The sequence below is a fragment of the Tachyglossus aculeatus genome, chromosome 5 (genome assembly GCF_015852505.1).
Source record: "Tachyglossus aculeatus isolate mTacAcu1 chromosome 5, mTacAcu1.pri, whole genome shotgun sequence".
Classification (NCBI taxonomy): domain Eukaryota; kingdom Metazoa; phylum Chordata; class Mammalia; order Monotremata; family Tachyglossidae; genus Tachyglossus; species Tachyglossus aculeatus.
In genome coordinates, this window is record NC_052070.1 from 854,807 (window position 1) to 869,073 (window position 14,267).

At 47.9% G+C, this 14,267-nt stretch overlaps 2 protein-coding genes across 2 annotated transcripts in view; one reads left to right on the forward strand and one right to left on the reverse strand.

Moving 5' to 3' along the window:
• The window catches only part of KCTD9 (potassium channel tetramerization domain containing 9), a 32,671-nt gene extending 29,179 nt beyond the window's left edge, over positions 1-3,492 (reverse strand). The window contains exon 1 of the mRNA XM_038746703.1: positions 3,445-3,492. Within this exon, the coding sequence (XP_038602631.1) occupies positions 3,445-3,492 (48 nt within the window). The remainder of the gene's footprint in view (positions 1-3,444) is intronic.
• Positions 3,493-4,138: 646 nt separating this feature from the next.
• The window catches only part of CDCA2 (cell division cycle associated 2), a 51,398-nt gene continuing 41,269 nt past the window's right edge, over positions 4,139-14,267 (forward strand). The window contains exons 1-3 of the mRNA XM_038747418.1: positions 4,139-4,215; positions 10,618-10,750; positions 10,866-11,030. Coding sequence (XP_038603346.1) covers positions 10,696-10,750; positions 10,866-11,030 — 220 coding nt within the window. The 5' untranslated portion in view covers positions 4,139-4,215; positions 10,618-10,695. The remainder of the gene's footprint in view (positions 4,216-10,617; positions 10,751-10,865; positions 11,031-14,267) is intronic.

Sequence of the window (14,267 nt, forward strand, 5' to 3'; positions counted from 1 at the left end):
CCCAAGCACTGAGAACAGTGCTCTGCACACAGTATGCGCTCAATAAATACAACTAATTGATCAACTTCTATCTTCACACATCTCTAGACCGTAAGCATGTTATAGGCATGGAGCGTGCCTGCTAATTCTGCTAAACTGTACTCTCCCAAGTGCCTAGTACAGTGCTCTGCACAAAGGAAGCACTCGATAAATACAAATGATTGACTGATTGATTGTTTGAAAGATCATGGGCTTGGGAGTCAGAGGACCAAGGTTCTAATCCTGGCTCTGCCACTTATCCACTGTGTGACTCTGAGCAAGTCACTTAACTTCTCTGTGCCTCAGTTCCCTCAACTGCAAAATGGGGATTCAATAACCACTCTCTCTGCTATTTAGATTGTGAGCCCAGTGTGGGACTTGATTCGTTTATATCTATCCCAGCGCTTAGTGAGTGCTTGGCTCATCATAAGCACTGAACAAACACCACAATTATTATTACAATATGGAGTTGGTAGACAGGTTCCCTGCAAACAGAAACTCCTTACCATCAGTTTTAAAGTTCTCAACCAGCTCTCCCGCTCCAAATGCCAACCTACTCACTATACCATGACCTCATCTGTCTCACTGCCAACCCTTGCTCACATCCTCCCTCTGCCCTCAAACTCCCTCTTCTTTCATATTAGACAGACAACCACTCTTCCCAACTTCAAAGCCTTATTAAAATCACACCTCTCCAAGAGGCCTTCCCTGAATGGACTCTCATTTCCCCTACTGGCTGTCCTTTCTCTGCAACCTTTGCACTTGGAGCTGTACCCTTTTAGTATTTGATAGTCACCCCATCGTCAGTCCCACAGCACTTATGTCCATATCCGTAATTCATTTTAATGTCTGCCTTCCCCTTTAGACTGTAAGTTCCTTGTGGGCACAGAACATGTCTAACAACTCTGATGTACACTCGCAAGCACTTAGTAAAGCACAGTAAGTGCTCATTAATAACAATATCGATTACGCACATGCAAGTTAATTTGGTGGGACACAGCCCCTGTCCCACATGGGACTCTCAATCCAAGCATTTCCTCACTCGGCTTCTCTGTAGTACATCCAGATGCTACCCGGCTGCTTCTACCCATTAACTGAATATTAGAAATTTATTTTGGACAGGCACAGACAAAACCAACTTCCGCCCAAAAAAGTCAGTTGAGTAAGTGTTGCTTTATCCCTGGAAACATATTTTATCACACAGTCTTTTAACATGTTTCTGCCCACTTGGGGGTTGTCCTGCCCACCTTCGAGCTGGTTCCAGGCCACCCATAACCCATTCAATCAAGGCTGGGCGAGCACTGAGGCGGGCGGGCGGGGTTTCAGGGAGGTGGAGGTGGGGGGATGGAAGGTTGCCCCCAGGGTGATGGACGTGCACCCCCCCCACCCCCCCGGTACTGACTGAGCACTTATCGTGTGCACAACACTACACACGGTAGCAGAGTGGCTTAGTTGAAATTCGCCCAGGCTTGGGGAGTCAGAAGTCATGGGTTCGAATTCCGACTCTGCCACTTGTCGGCTGTGTGACTCTGGCCAAGTCACTTAACTTCTCTGGGCCTCAGTTCGCTCATCTGTTAAATGGGGATTAAGACTGTGAGCCCCACGTGGGGCAACCTGATTACCTTGTATCTACCCCAGCGCTTAGAACAGTGCTCGGCACATGGTAAGCGCTTAGCAAGGACCACTATTATTACAATAAGCGCTTGGGAGAGAACCATACAATAGAGTTGAAAGACACGTTCATTCGGCGTTCTGTGCCCACAGTGAACTTACCCTCGGGCCCAAGCCCGGTGCCATGGCCCCCGCCAGGTCAGCCCGTCTTTGGGCCCGGAGAGCCGCTCTCGCTCCTCGCCCGGATTCCCCCACAATCCCTCTACCCTCTCGCCCCGACACGACCCAAACTAGCTCGGCTCTCTTCCTCCCTCCAAAGCCCCACTGAGAGCTCACCTCCTCCAGGAGGCCTTCCCAGACTGAGCCCCCTCCTTCCTCTCCACCCCCCCGCCCTACCTCTTTCCCCTCCCCACAGCCCTTGTATAGATCTGTACAGATTTATTACTTTATTTTACTTGTTCATATTTACTAGTCTATATATTTTGTTAATGATGTGCATACAGCCATAATTCTATTGGCTCTGACGATTCTGACACCTGTCTCCATGTTTTGTTTTGTTGTCTGTTTCCCCCTTCTAGACCATGCGCCCTTTGCTCAGAAGCAGCGTGGCTCAGTGGAAAGAGCCCGGGCTTTGGAGTCAGAGGTCGTGGGTTCGAATCCCGGCTCCGCCACAAGTTTGCTGCGTGACCTTGGGCCAGTCACTTAACTTCTCTGAGCCTCAGTTACCTCATCTGGAAAATGGGGATGAAGACTGTGAGCCCCATCATCATCATCAATCGTATTTATTGAGCGCTTATTATGTGCAGAGCACTGTACTAAGCGCTTGGGAAGTACAAATTGGCAACATATAGAGACAGTCCCTACCCAACAGTGGGCTCACATGGGACAACCTCATTACCTTGTTTCCCCTCCCCAGCGCTTAGAACAGTGCTTTGCACAAAGTAAGTGCTTAACAAATGCCATCATCATCATTATTATTATTTGCTGGGTAGGGACCGTCTCTGTTACCGGCTTGTCCTTCCCGAGCGCTCAGTCCAGTGCTCTGCACACAGTAAGCGCTCAATAAATACGACTGAATGACCAGTGCTTTGCACACAGTAAGCGCTCAGTAAATACGATCGAATGACTGAATGACCCTTCCTCCCCTCTAGCGCCTTATTCACTCATTCATTCAATCAGTCGTATTTATCGAGCGCTTGCTCGCCCTCGCCTGTCCCGCCATCGACCCCCGGCCCACCTCCTCCCCCGGGCCTGGAATGCCCCCAATCCGTCTGCCCATCCGCCAAGCTAGCTCTCTTCCTCCCTTCAAGGCCCTGCTGAGACCTCACCTCCTCCAGGAGGCCTTCCCAGACTGAGCCCCTTCCTTCCTCTCCCCCTCGTCCCCCTCTCCGTCTCCCCCATCTTACCTCCTTCCCTTCCCCACAGCTCCTGTATATATGTTTGTACAGATTTATTACTCTATTTATTTATTTATTTTACTTGTACATATCTATTCTATTTATTTTGTTAGTATTTTTTTTTCTCTCTGTCTCCCCCTTTTAGACTGTGAGCCCAATGTTGGGTAGGGACTGTCTCTCTATGTTGCCAATTTGTACTTCCCAAGCGCTTAGTACAGTGCTCTGCACATAGTAAGCGCTCAATAAATATGATTGATTGATTGATTGCTGTGGGCAGATCACTGTACCACGACCCCACCGCCTCTCGCGCCCCGATATCCCCCCACGACCCCTTCCTCCCCTGGCCCCCTTATCCTCCCGCCCCCTCCTCCCCTCTAGTCCCGATCCCCCGTCCCCGGCCCGTTCCCGCCCCACTTACCTTCCCGTTCTTGGGGCTGCCATTAAGAAACAGGGTGACTCGCCTCATAGCGCGCTGCGCCCGCCCGCCCGGCGACGCTCCCCTCCCTCCGCCTGCCCCGCCTCTACCCCCACCTCCACCTTCACCCCGCTTTCCCCCGGAGCCCCCATGATGGGCGGCCGCCCCCGCCAATCGCCGCGAGGACGGGCCGCGCTGGGACCAATCACCGCCGGGAAAGGGGGGAACTCGGGGGTGGGGGCGGAGGCCGCGGGATGACGCGACCGCGAGCCCCACCAATCGCGCGGCGGTCTGGGGCTCTCATTTGCATGGAGCGACGGCCTGCCGCGAGGGGAGGGGGAGCGAACGGCGCGGGGACGGAAACGGCCTCCCATCGGCGCCGCTGATTGGGTAGAGGCGAGGCGCGTCACGCGGCGGTCGTTGACTAGATTTCGAAGTTCGCAGCGGCCGACCAGGTCGCAAGATCGCTCCGCGCATGGCTCGGGAAGTAGTCCCTGCCAGGCCGGGCCCACCGCCCCCGCCGGCGCTCCCGCCCCCGGGACTGTGGAGTTTGCGGCGGGCGGCGGGCGGCGGAGGGCCCCCGGAGGAGGGGGTCTCCGTGGCGGGGGGGGAGTCCCAGGGGCGGGGGCAAGGGCGCCGAGGGCGGCGGAAGCATCCAGCGTTGAGGCGCACGTGGTTAGGTGGGCGGGGCCTGCGGACCGTTTGAATGGGAAGGCGGCGGGGCCGCCCTCACTTTTCCACACAGTCCTCAGGGCAAGGAGCCGTCGGCCGCAGGTGAGGGGCGGGTAATAATCATCTTAATCATCATAATAATAATCATGAAGACATTTGTTAAGCGCTTACTATGTGCAAAGCACTGTTCTAAGCGCTGGGGGGGATACCCCTCGTCCCCCTCTCCATCCCCCCCATTTTATCTCCTTCCCTTCCTCACAGTACCTGTATATATGTTTGTCCATATTTATTACTCTATTTTACTTGTACATATCTATTCTATTTATTTTATTTTGTTAGTATGTTTGGTTTTGTTCTCTGTCTCCCCCTTTTAGACCGTGAGCCCACTGTTGGGTCGGGACTGTCTCTATATGATGCCAATTTGTACTTCCCAAGCGCTTAGTGCAGTGCTCTGCACACAGTAAGCGCTCAATAAATACGATTGATGATGATGATGATGATGATCAAGTTGTCCCCCGTGGGGCTCACAGTCTTAACCCCCGTTTTAACAGATGAGGTAACTGAGGCTCAGAGAAGTGAAGTGACTTGCCCAATGTCACGCAGCGGGCTTGTGGGGTAGCCAGGATTCGAACCCATGACCTCTGACTCCAAAGCCCGGGCTCTTTCCACTGAGCCACGCTGCTTCTCTGATACTGGTGGCGTTTGTTAAACTCTAGTGGAAAGAGCCCGGGCTTGGAAGGCACTCATTCAATTCAGTCGTATTTATTGAGCGCTTACTTGGGTAGCTTAATTGGGTAGCACCTCTTGGTTGAGGAGGTGATTTTAAGAAAGGCTTTGGAAGTAGGAAGAGTGGTGGGCTGTGTGGATGTACTAGTAATCGTATTAATAATTGTGGTACCTGTTAAACGCTTCCCCACAGCACCTGTATATATGTTTGTACATATTTATTACTCTAATTTACTTGTACATATCTATTCTATTTATTTTATTGTGTTAGTATGTTTGGTTTTGTTCTCTGTCTCCCCCTTTTAGACTGTGAGCCCACTATTGGGTAGGGACTGTCTCTATATGTTGCCAACTTGTACTTCCCAAGCGCTTAGTACAGTGCTCTGCACACAGTAAGCGCTCAATAAATATGATTGATATATGTTTGTACATATTTATTACTCTATTTTACTTGTACATATCTATTCTATTTATTTTATTTTGTTAGTATGTTTGGTTTTGTTCTCTGTCTCCCCCTTTGAGACTGTGAGCCCACTGTTGGGTAGGGACTGTCTCTATATGTTGCCAACTTGGACTTCCCAAGCGCTTAGTACAGTGCTCTGCACACAGTAAGCGCTCAATAAATACGATTGATTGATTGATTACTGTGTGCAGAGCACTGTACTAAGGAGGTCGGGGGTTCACTCCTTCATTCATTCAGTCGTATTTATTGAGCGCTTACCAGTACTAATATTAATGATGGTATTTCTTAAGCGCTGACGTAGATACAAGGTAATCAGATGGTCCTACTTGGGGCTCACAGCCTTAATCTAGACTGTGAGCCCACTGTTGGGTAGGGACTGTCTCTATATGTTGCCAACTTGTACTTCCCAAGCGCTTAGTACAGTGCTCTGCACACAGTAAGCGCTCAATAAATACGATTGATTGATTAATCCCCATTTTCCAGATGAGGGAACTGAGGCCCAGAGAATGATGATGATGGGATTTGTTAAGTGCTTACTATGTGCAAAGCACTGTTCTAAGCGCTGGGGGAATACAAGGTGATCAGGTTGTCCCACGCGGGGCTCACAATCTTAATCCCCATTTCCAGATGAGGTCACTGAGGCACAGAGAAGTGAAGTGACCTGCCCAAAGTCACACATCTTTTTTTTAAATGGAGAAGCAGCGTGGTCTAGTGGACAGAGCCCGGGCTTTGGAGTCAGAGGTCATGGGGTCATATCCCAGCCCCGCCAATTGTCAGCTGTGTGACTTTGGGCAAGTCACTCCACTTCTCCGGGCCTCAGTTCCCTCATCTGTAAAATGGGGATGAAGCCTGTGAGCCCCGCATGGGACAACCTGATTACCTTGTACCCGCCACCCCCCCCCCCCAGCGCTTAGAACAGTGCTTTGCACATAGTAAGTGCTTAATAAATGCCATTATTATTATTATTATTATTATTATTATTATTATTTGTTAAGCACATATTATATGCCGGGCACTCTACTAAGCACTGGGATAGATACAAGCAAATCAGGTTGGACACAGTTACCTGACCCGCACGGGGTTCGCAGTCTTGATCCCCATTTTGCAGATGTCATTGCTGAGGCACGGAGTGGTTGAGTGATTTGCCCAAGGTCACACATCGGGAAGGTGACGGAGCCGGGATTGGAACCCAGGTCCTTCTGACTCCCGGGCCTGTGCTCTTTCCACTAGGTCACACAGCTCTCCAGCCCTTTGAGGAAACTAAATTATGTCCCTGAGATTGAACAAACTCATCTCAAATGATCCTAATGCCACTGCAGGGGCAATAGGGGAGCACCAGGAGTTTCAAATTTAGGGTAGACGGTAAGCTGCTCTCTAGACTGTAAACTCATCTCTAGATTTTATGCTTGTGTCTACCAACTCTGTTATATTGTTCTCTCCTAGAGCTTAGTATAGACCTCTGCACAGTCGTACTCAATTAGGGGAAGCAGCGTGGCTCAGTGGAAAGAGCACGGGTTTGGAGTCAGAGGTCATGGGTTCAAATCCCAGCTCCGCCACTTGTCAGCTGTGTGACTTTGGACAAGTCACTTAACATCTCTCTGCCTGTTATCTCATCTGTAAAATGGATATTAAGACTGTGAGCCCCACGTGGTACTACAACCTGGTTATCTTGTATCCTCCCAAGCGCTTATAACAGTGCTGGGCACATAGTAACCACTTAATACATGCCATTCTTATTATTATAAATACCATTGATTTTGGGCAACTACTGCTCTGAAAAAAGGAAAGCCCCCATGCTTAGATACCTAGCATATGCATATCCAGAAAACTGGGTTACCAAATTTTTGGTTGTGATAAACATTTAGAGGGGTGTGCTATTTATATTCAAGTCACTATGTATATATGTTTGTACATATTTATTACTCTATTTTACATGTACATATTCTACTTATTTTATTTTGTTAATATGTTTTGTCGTCTGTCTCCCCCTTCTAGACTGTGAGCCCGCTGTTGGGTAGGGACCGTCTTTATATGTTGCCAACTTGTACTTCCCAATCGCTTAGTACAGTGCTCTGAACACAGTAAGCGCTCAATAAATGCGATTGAATGAAAGTGGCGAAGCCGAGATTGGAACCCACTCCCAAGCCCGGGCTCTTGTCAGTCAGCCACGCTGCTTCTCTGTCTGTGTGCAGAGCACTGTACTAAGCCCTCGGAAAGTACAATTCGGCGAAAAAAAGAGAGGCAACCCCTGCCCAACAACGGGCTCACAGTCTAGAAGCGGGGAGACGGACAACAAAACAAGTAGAGAGGCATCAATAGCGTCAATATAAATCAAAAGAATTATAGATATATGCATGTAATAAAATAAATAGAATAATAAATATGTACAACTGCAGCAGTGCTGTGGGGTGGTTAGGGGGTAGAGCAGAGGGAGGGAATCGGGTCGATGGGGAGGGGAGGAGGAGCAGAGGAAAAGGGGCCTCAGTCTGGGAAGGCCTTCTGGAAGAGGTGAGCTTTCTAATCCACTTGTCAGCTGTGTGACTTTGGGCAAGTCACTTCTCTGTACCTCAGTTACCTTATTCATTCATTCAATCTTATTTATTGAGTGCTTACTGTGTGAAGAACACTGTACTAAGTGCTTGACTCTATTAACCTCATCTGTAAAATGGGGACTGAAACTGTGAGCCCCATGTGGGACAACCCGATTACCTTGGCCCATAGTAAGGGCTTAAAAAATACCATCATTATTATTACTGTCGGGGTGGGGGCGGTGCCACTCAGGTCAGTGCACCCCCCCCCACCCCCCCCAATCTCTGAAGCAGCGTTGCCTAGTAGTCAGAGCCCGGGCCTGCTAGTCAGAAGGACCTGCCTTCTAATCCCCCTCTGCCACTCGTCTGCCATGGGACCTTGGGCCAGTCACTTCCCTGTTCTCTGCCTCAGTTCTCTCATCTGTAAAATCTCTCATTGCCAATCACACTCCCCCCCTCCCACCGCGCCCCCTTCAAAGCCCTACTGAAGCCTCACTCCTTCAGGAGGCCTTCCCAGACTAAGACCCCCTGAGCCAAGGCCCTACTGAGAGCTCACCTCCTCCAGGAGGCCTTCCCAGACTGAGCCCCTTCCTTCCTCTCCCCCTCGTCCCCCCCTCCATCCCCCCATCTTACCTCCTTCCCTTCCCCACAGCACCTGTATATATGTATATATGTTTGTACATATTTATTACTCTATTTTACTTGTACATATTTATTCTATTTATTTTATTTTGTTAGTATGTTTGGTTTTGTTCTCTGTCTCCCCCTTTTAGACTGTGAGCCCACTGTTGGGTAGGGACTGTCTCTATATGTTGCCAACTTGTACTTCCCAAGCGCTTAGTGCAGTGCTCTGCACACAGTAAGTGCTCAATAAATACAATTGATTGATTAAGCCCCCCCTTTCCTCAGATACCCTTCCCCGCCCCATCACCCCACTCACTCCCCTTTGCTCTTCCCCAGCTCCCTGCCCCACAGCACTTGTATAAATGTGCATATCAATAGTTCTATTTGTTAATGCCTGTTTACTTGTTTTGATGTGTGTGTGTATATATATATATCTAAAGTTATATTTGTATTGATGCCTGTTTGCTTGTTTTAATGTCTGTCTCCCCCTTCTAGACTGTGAGCCTGTTGTGGGCAGGGATTGTCCCTCTTTGTTGCTGAATTGTACTTAACCACGACAGTGCTGTGCATACAGTAAGCTCTCAATAAGTACGAATGAATGAATAAAATGGGGATTGGGTGTGAACACCGTGGGGGGACAGGGATTGTGGCCAACCTGATTAACGTGTACCCTAGCGCATAGAGCAGTGCTTGGTATGTAGTAAGCGCTTAAGTACCTTAATTATTATTATTCCCCCTGTCTGTCTCCCTCTCTTGTGTCCCTGTGTCAGCTGTCACTCCTTTCCGCATTCCCCTTCCTCCCCTCCTCACCCCACAGCACTTATGTATCTATCTATAATTCCATTTATTTATATTGATTCCTTTTATTTGTATTGATGTCTGTTTGCTGAATTGTACTTTCTAAGCGCATAGTACAGTGCTCTGCGCACAGTAAGCACTCAATAGATACAAATGAATGAATAATAATGATGGTATTTGTTAAGCACTTACTATGTGCCAAGCACTGTTCTAAGCACTGGGGAAGATACAAGGTTATCAGGTTGTTCAGGTTGTTAGAGATTAATAGTAATAATAATAATAATAATGGCATTTATTAAGTGCTTACTATGTGCAAAGCAGTGTTCTAAGCGCTGGGGAGGTTACAAGGCGATCAGGTTGTCCCACGTGGGGGCTCACAGTCTTAATCATGAAGCTACGTGGCTCAGTGGAAAGAGCATGGGCTTGGAGTCAGAGGTCATGGGTTCAAATCCAGGCTCTGCCAATTGTCAGCTGTGTGACTTTGGGCAAGTCACTTAACTTCTCTGGGCCTCAGTTCCCTCATCTGTAAAATGGGGATTAAGACTGTGAGCCCCCCGTGGGACAACCTGATCGCCTTGTAACCTCCCCAGTGCTTAGAACAGTGCTTTGCACATAGTAAGCGCTTAATAAATGCCATCATTATTGTTATTTTTATTATTATTAATCCCCATTTTACAGATGAAGTAATTGAGGCAAGGAAAAGTTAAGTGACTTGCCCAAAGTCACACAGTTGACAATTGGCAGAGCCAGAGTTTGAACCCATGACCTCTGACTCCAAAGCGCGTGCTCTTTCCACTGAGCCACACTGCTTCTCATCCCAGTTCCGCCAATTGTCAGCTGTGTGACTTTGGGCAAGTCACTTAACTTCTCTGTGCCTCAGTTACCTCATCTGTGAAATGGGGATTAAGACTGTGAGCCCCCCGTGGGGCAACCTGATCACCTTTTAACCACCCCAGTGCTTAGAATGGTGCTTTGCACATAGTAAGAGCTTAATAAATGCCATCATCATTATTATTATTCCAGGTGGGGCTCACAGTCTTAACCCCCATGTTACAGATGAGGTAACTGATGCACAGAGAAATTAAATGACTTGCCCAAAGTCACACAACTGACAAGTGTGGTGCCGGCTACAACCCATGACCTCTGACTCCCAAACCTGGGCTCTTTCCATTAAGCCACGCTGCTTCAGAATGAATGAAGTTTAGACTGTGAGCCCACTGTTGGGTAGGGACTGTCTCTATATGTTGCCAACTTGTACTTCCCAAGCGCTTAGTACAGTGCTCTGCACACAGTAAGCACTCAATAAATACGATCGATTGATTGAAGTGTCTCTCTCTCCCTTCCTGCCCCCTAATCCTGGCCCAGGTCCCAGGAGAGGCACGGGGTGTCCTGCTTGACTTTTCCATCCCACCAGCCACAGTGCACATTTTGGAAACGGACATCATGTCAGCAGGGAAGGAGTGTCTCAGAGATGAGGAGCCCATTACTAGCAGTATTGGTAAGTTGGATTTGAATGTCTTTTTATCCTGTGAAATTGTACCTGCAGTTATTTTTTTTAAAATTTGTATTATTGTTTCGTGTTTGCTCCTGCCGTTTGCCACTGTGTGTTTCAGGAAGCCCACCTCTGGCAGATGGACAACATTTTCTGCCTCAAAAATCTGAAGCAGACATGATCCTCACAAGAGACCAACCTGTATTTAAATCCCCGCTGAATTTTGCTACTCTAACTGTAGAACAATTGGGAATTACACCAGGAAGTTTTACTAATATTTCTCCAGGTAAGAACCAAAGATCCATTCTAATGGCTGTAGGGTTTTAAAATGCTTCTTAAGTAACCATTTTGTCCTTGTGGGTAATTCACCAAATGAAGGGAGGGAATCTTTATTGTGAAAATGTTGGAAAATATGCCTCATTTGCATAATCAAACTCTTTTTAATGATATTCATTAACTGCTTTATAGGGTGCCAAAGCACTATGTTAAGAGTTAGAGTAGCTACAAGATGATCAGAGCCATAACGGCCTCTGGCCCACGTGAGAAGCCCACTGTTGGGTAGGGACTGTCTCTATATGTTGCCAACTTGTACTTCCCAAGCACTTAGTACAGTGCTCTGCACACAGTAAGCATGCAGTAAATACGATTGATTGATCTCTGAAGGAAGAACAGTGCTTTGCACATAGTAAGTGCTTCTAGACTGTGAGCCCACTGTTGGGTAGGGACTGTCTCTATATGTTGCCAACTTGTACTTCCCAAGCACTTAGTATAGTGCTCTGCACACGGTAAGCGCTCAATAAATATGATTGATTCTAGCTCTATTTTTTAGATGAGGAAACTGAGGCCCTGGTGACTTGGCCATAGTTACACAGCAGGCCAGTGACAGAAGTGGGACTCAAACCCAGGTCTCTCAACTCCCACTGCAGTGCTCTTTCCACTAGTCCATGCTGCCTCCTAACCTTATCAAATTCATTTTTTTGAGACGTTGAATCTTTGGGAATTGTGACTTGCTCGAGTAGTTGCATTATTAAAAAATGAGATGTAAGCTCATGTGGATAGAGAATGTGTCTCTTTACTGTTGCATTGTACTCTCCCAAGTGCTTTGCACAGTTCTCCGAACACAGTAAGCTCTCAGTAAATACGACTGAGTGAATTGCAGGGCCTGGATGTCCCCGTTAATTGGGTGTTGGGAAGGTGTGTTGGACATGCTTAGTGGAATGACTATAGAGTAACTTTGGAGCAAAAAAAGGGAGTAAAAGATGAGGGAATGTACACGTGATCAGAAATGCAGTCAGGGCTTGGAAAGAAATACAAATGAGGATTGAGAGAACCCAGGAGAAGCACTGTGGGCTGGTGGAAAAAGTACAGGGCAAGGAAGCAGAGGACCTGGGTTCTAAGTCCGACTCTGCCACTTGTCTGCCCTGTGACCGTGGGCAAGTCACTTCATTTCCCTGTGTCTGTTTACTCAACTTTAGAGTGCTTATTCAATACTTAAGACTGTGAGCCCCATGTAGGACAGGGATTGATTAACTTGTGTCTACCCCAGTGCTTAGAACGGTGCTTGGCACATAGTAAGCGCTTAGCAAATACCATTTTTTTAAACAGGAAGGAAGAATAGTAAAAGTCCATTCACCTTCAATCATTTAATAATATTTTTAAAAATATTGCCTGCCAGGTGCAGAGCACTGTGTTTAAGCACTCTGGAGGTGCAGTAGAAATAGCAGACATGATCTGTCATTTACCTCACTGACCTCACCATGCTACCCCCTCTCCCCTCATCCCAAAGCACTTGTGTATAGATGTACATATATATAATTCTATTTATATTAATGCCTGTTTACTTGTTTTGATGTGTATATAATTTTGTTTATTTGTATTGATGCTATTGATGCCTGATTGCTTGTTTTGGTGTCTTTCTCCCCTGTTCTAGACTGTGAGCCCATTGTGGGCAGGGATTATCTCTCTTTGTTGCTGAATTGTACTTTCCAAGCACTTAGTGCAGTGCTCTGCACACAGTAAGCACTCAGGAAATACGACTGAATGAATGAAGGAATAATGAGTTTACAATTAAGCAGAAGAAACAGACATGGTCTCTCAATATGCTTTTTGCCAGCGTGCCTTCTCCTTGGCACAAATCCATGAAGGAACCATCCCTGTTTCTGCTCTGTAGGGGTCTGCTTGGGGTTGGTTAGTTTAAAGAGGACTTTGGGGGATACGGGCCTGAGTGTCGATGCTCAAAGTGATTGAAGGAGGGCCCAAGGGAAGCCACTTCAACTTGGAAGGACTTAACAATTCAGCAGTTAGTATGGTTTGAGGGGATTACTTCCTCTTGGGGCTTTGAATAACTGCCAGGAAAGGGAGGGTCCCCAAACAAATTCTGGACAGGAGGGCCTTATTCACATAGGCCCGGACATGTGTTCAGGCCTGATTCTGTGGATGAGTTCTGCAGATTTGAGGCCAGTCTGTGGGCTCAGTCCAGAAGCACGGGGTCCGCTGCTGCTTCAATTGAATCCTATCTGGATTTCTGGGACCTGGACCTAGGTTTGTTCCGATCTGCTGCTGGCCCAGTAGAAAGAGCACTGCTCTGGGAATAGGAGGACCTGGGTTGACATTCCAGTTCTGCCTGCTGTAGCTGTGCTGTCAGCGATGAAGGTCTCTGACTGTTCTACCCAGTGGTTGGGCTAAGGAGGAATCTCAAAATATCTGGCTGCAGTTGGTGGGCAAGAGGGTGGCAACTCCCAGGGCAGCCGCCTGCTTGGTCACGGTGCTTGGGCACAGCGTTGGCCCAGTCCTGTGCTCACTTTGGCCGTCATTCATTCATTCATTCATCAGTCATATTTATTGAACACTTACTGTGTGCAGAGCACTGTACTAAGCACTTGGGAAGTACAAGTTGGCAACATATAGAGACAGTCCCTACCCAACAGCGGGCTCACAGTCTAGAAGGGGGAGGCAGACAACAAAACAAAACATATTAACGAAATAAAATAAATAGAATAAATATGTACAAATAAAATAAATAAATAGAGTAATAAATACGTACAAACATATACATATATACAGGTGCTGTGGGGAGGGGAAGGGGGAGGGGGAGGAGGGGGAGAGGAAGGACAGGGCTCAGTCTGGGAAGGCCTCCTGGAGGAGTTGAGCTCTCAGTAAGACTTTGAAGGGAGGAAGAGAGCTAGTTTAACGGATGTGCGGAGGGAGGCCCATCAGTGGGCCTCACACAAAAACATGTTGCCTGCACTGCCCCTATTCCCGCTTGCTTGCGACACTCTGTGCCCCTCCACGAGCGTGATTGGTAGGGATGAGCGGGTGAGTGACGTGGTGCGTAGCACTAACGCTGGAGTGTATTTCTCTATGCAGGGGCTTAATCCCTGAGATTCTGGCTCAGGATGTCACAGCACGTTGCGTTCTTCACTGAAGCCTGCATCGTTGTGTTCTACAGCACTTAAGACATCGTGTATGCACTCTGTATTTCAAGGCAAATGATGAAATTATAACATTTTATTATTTCCTTCCC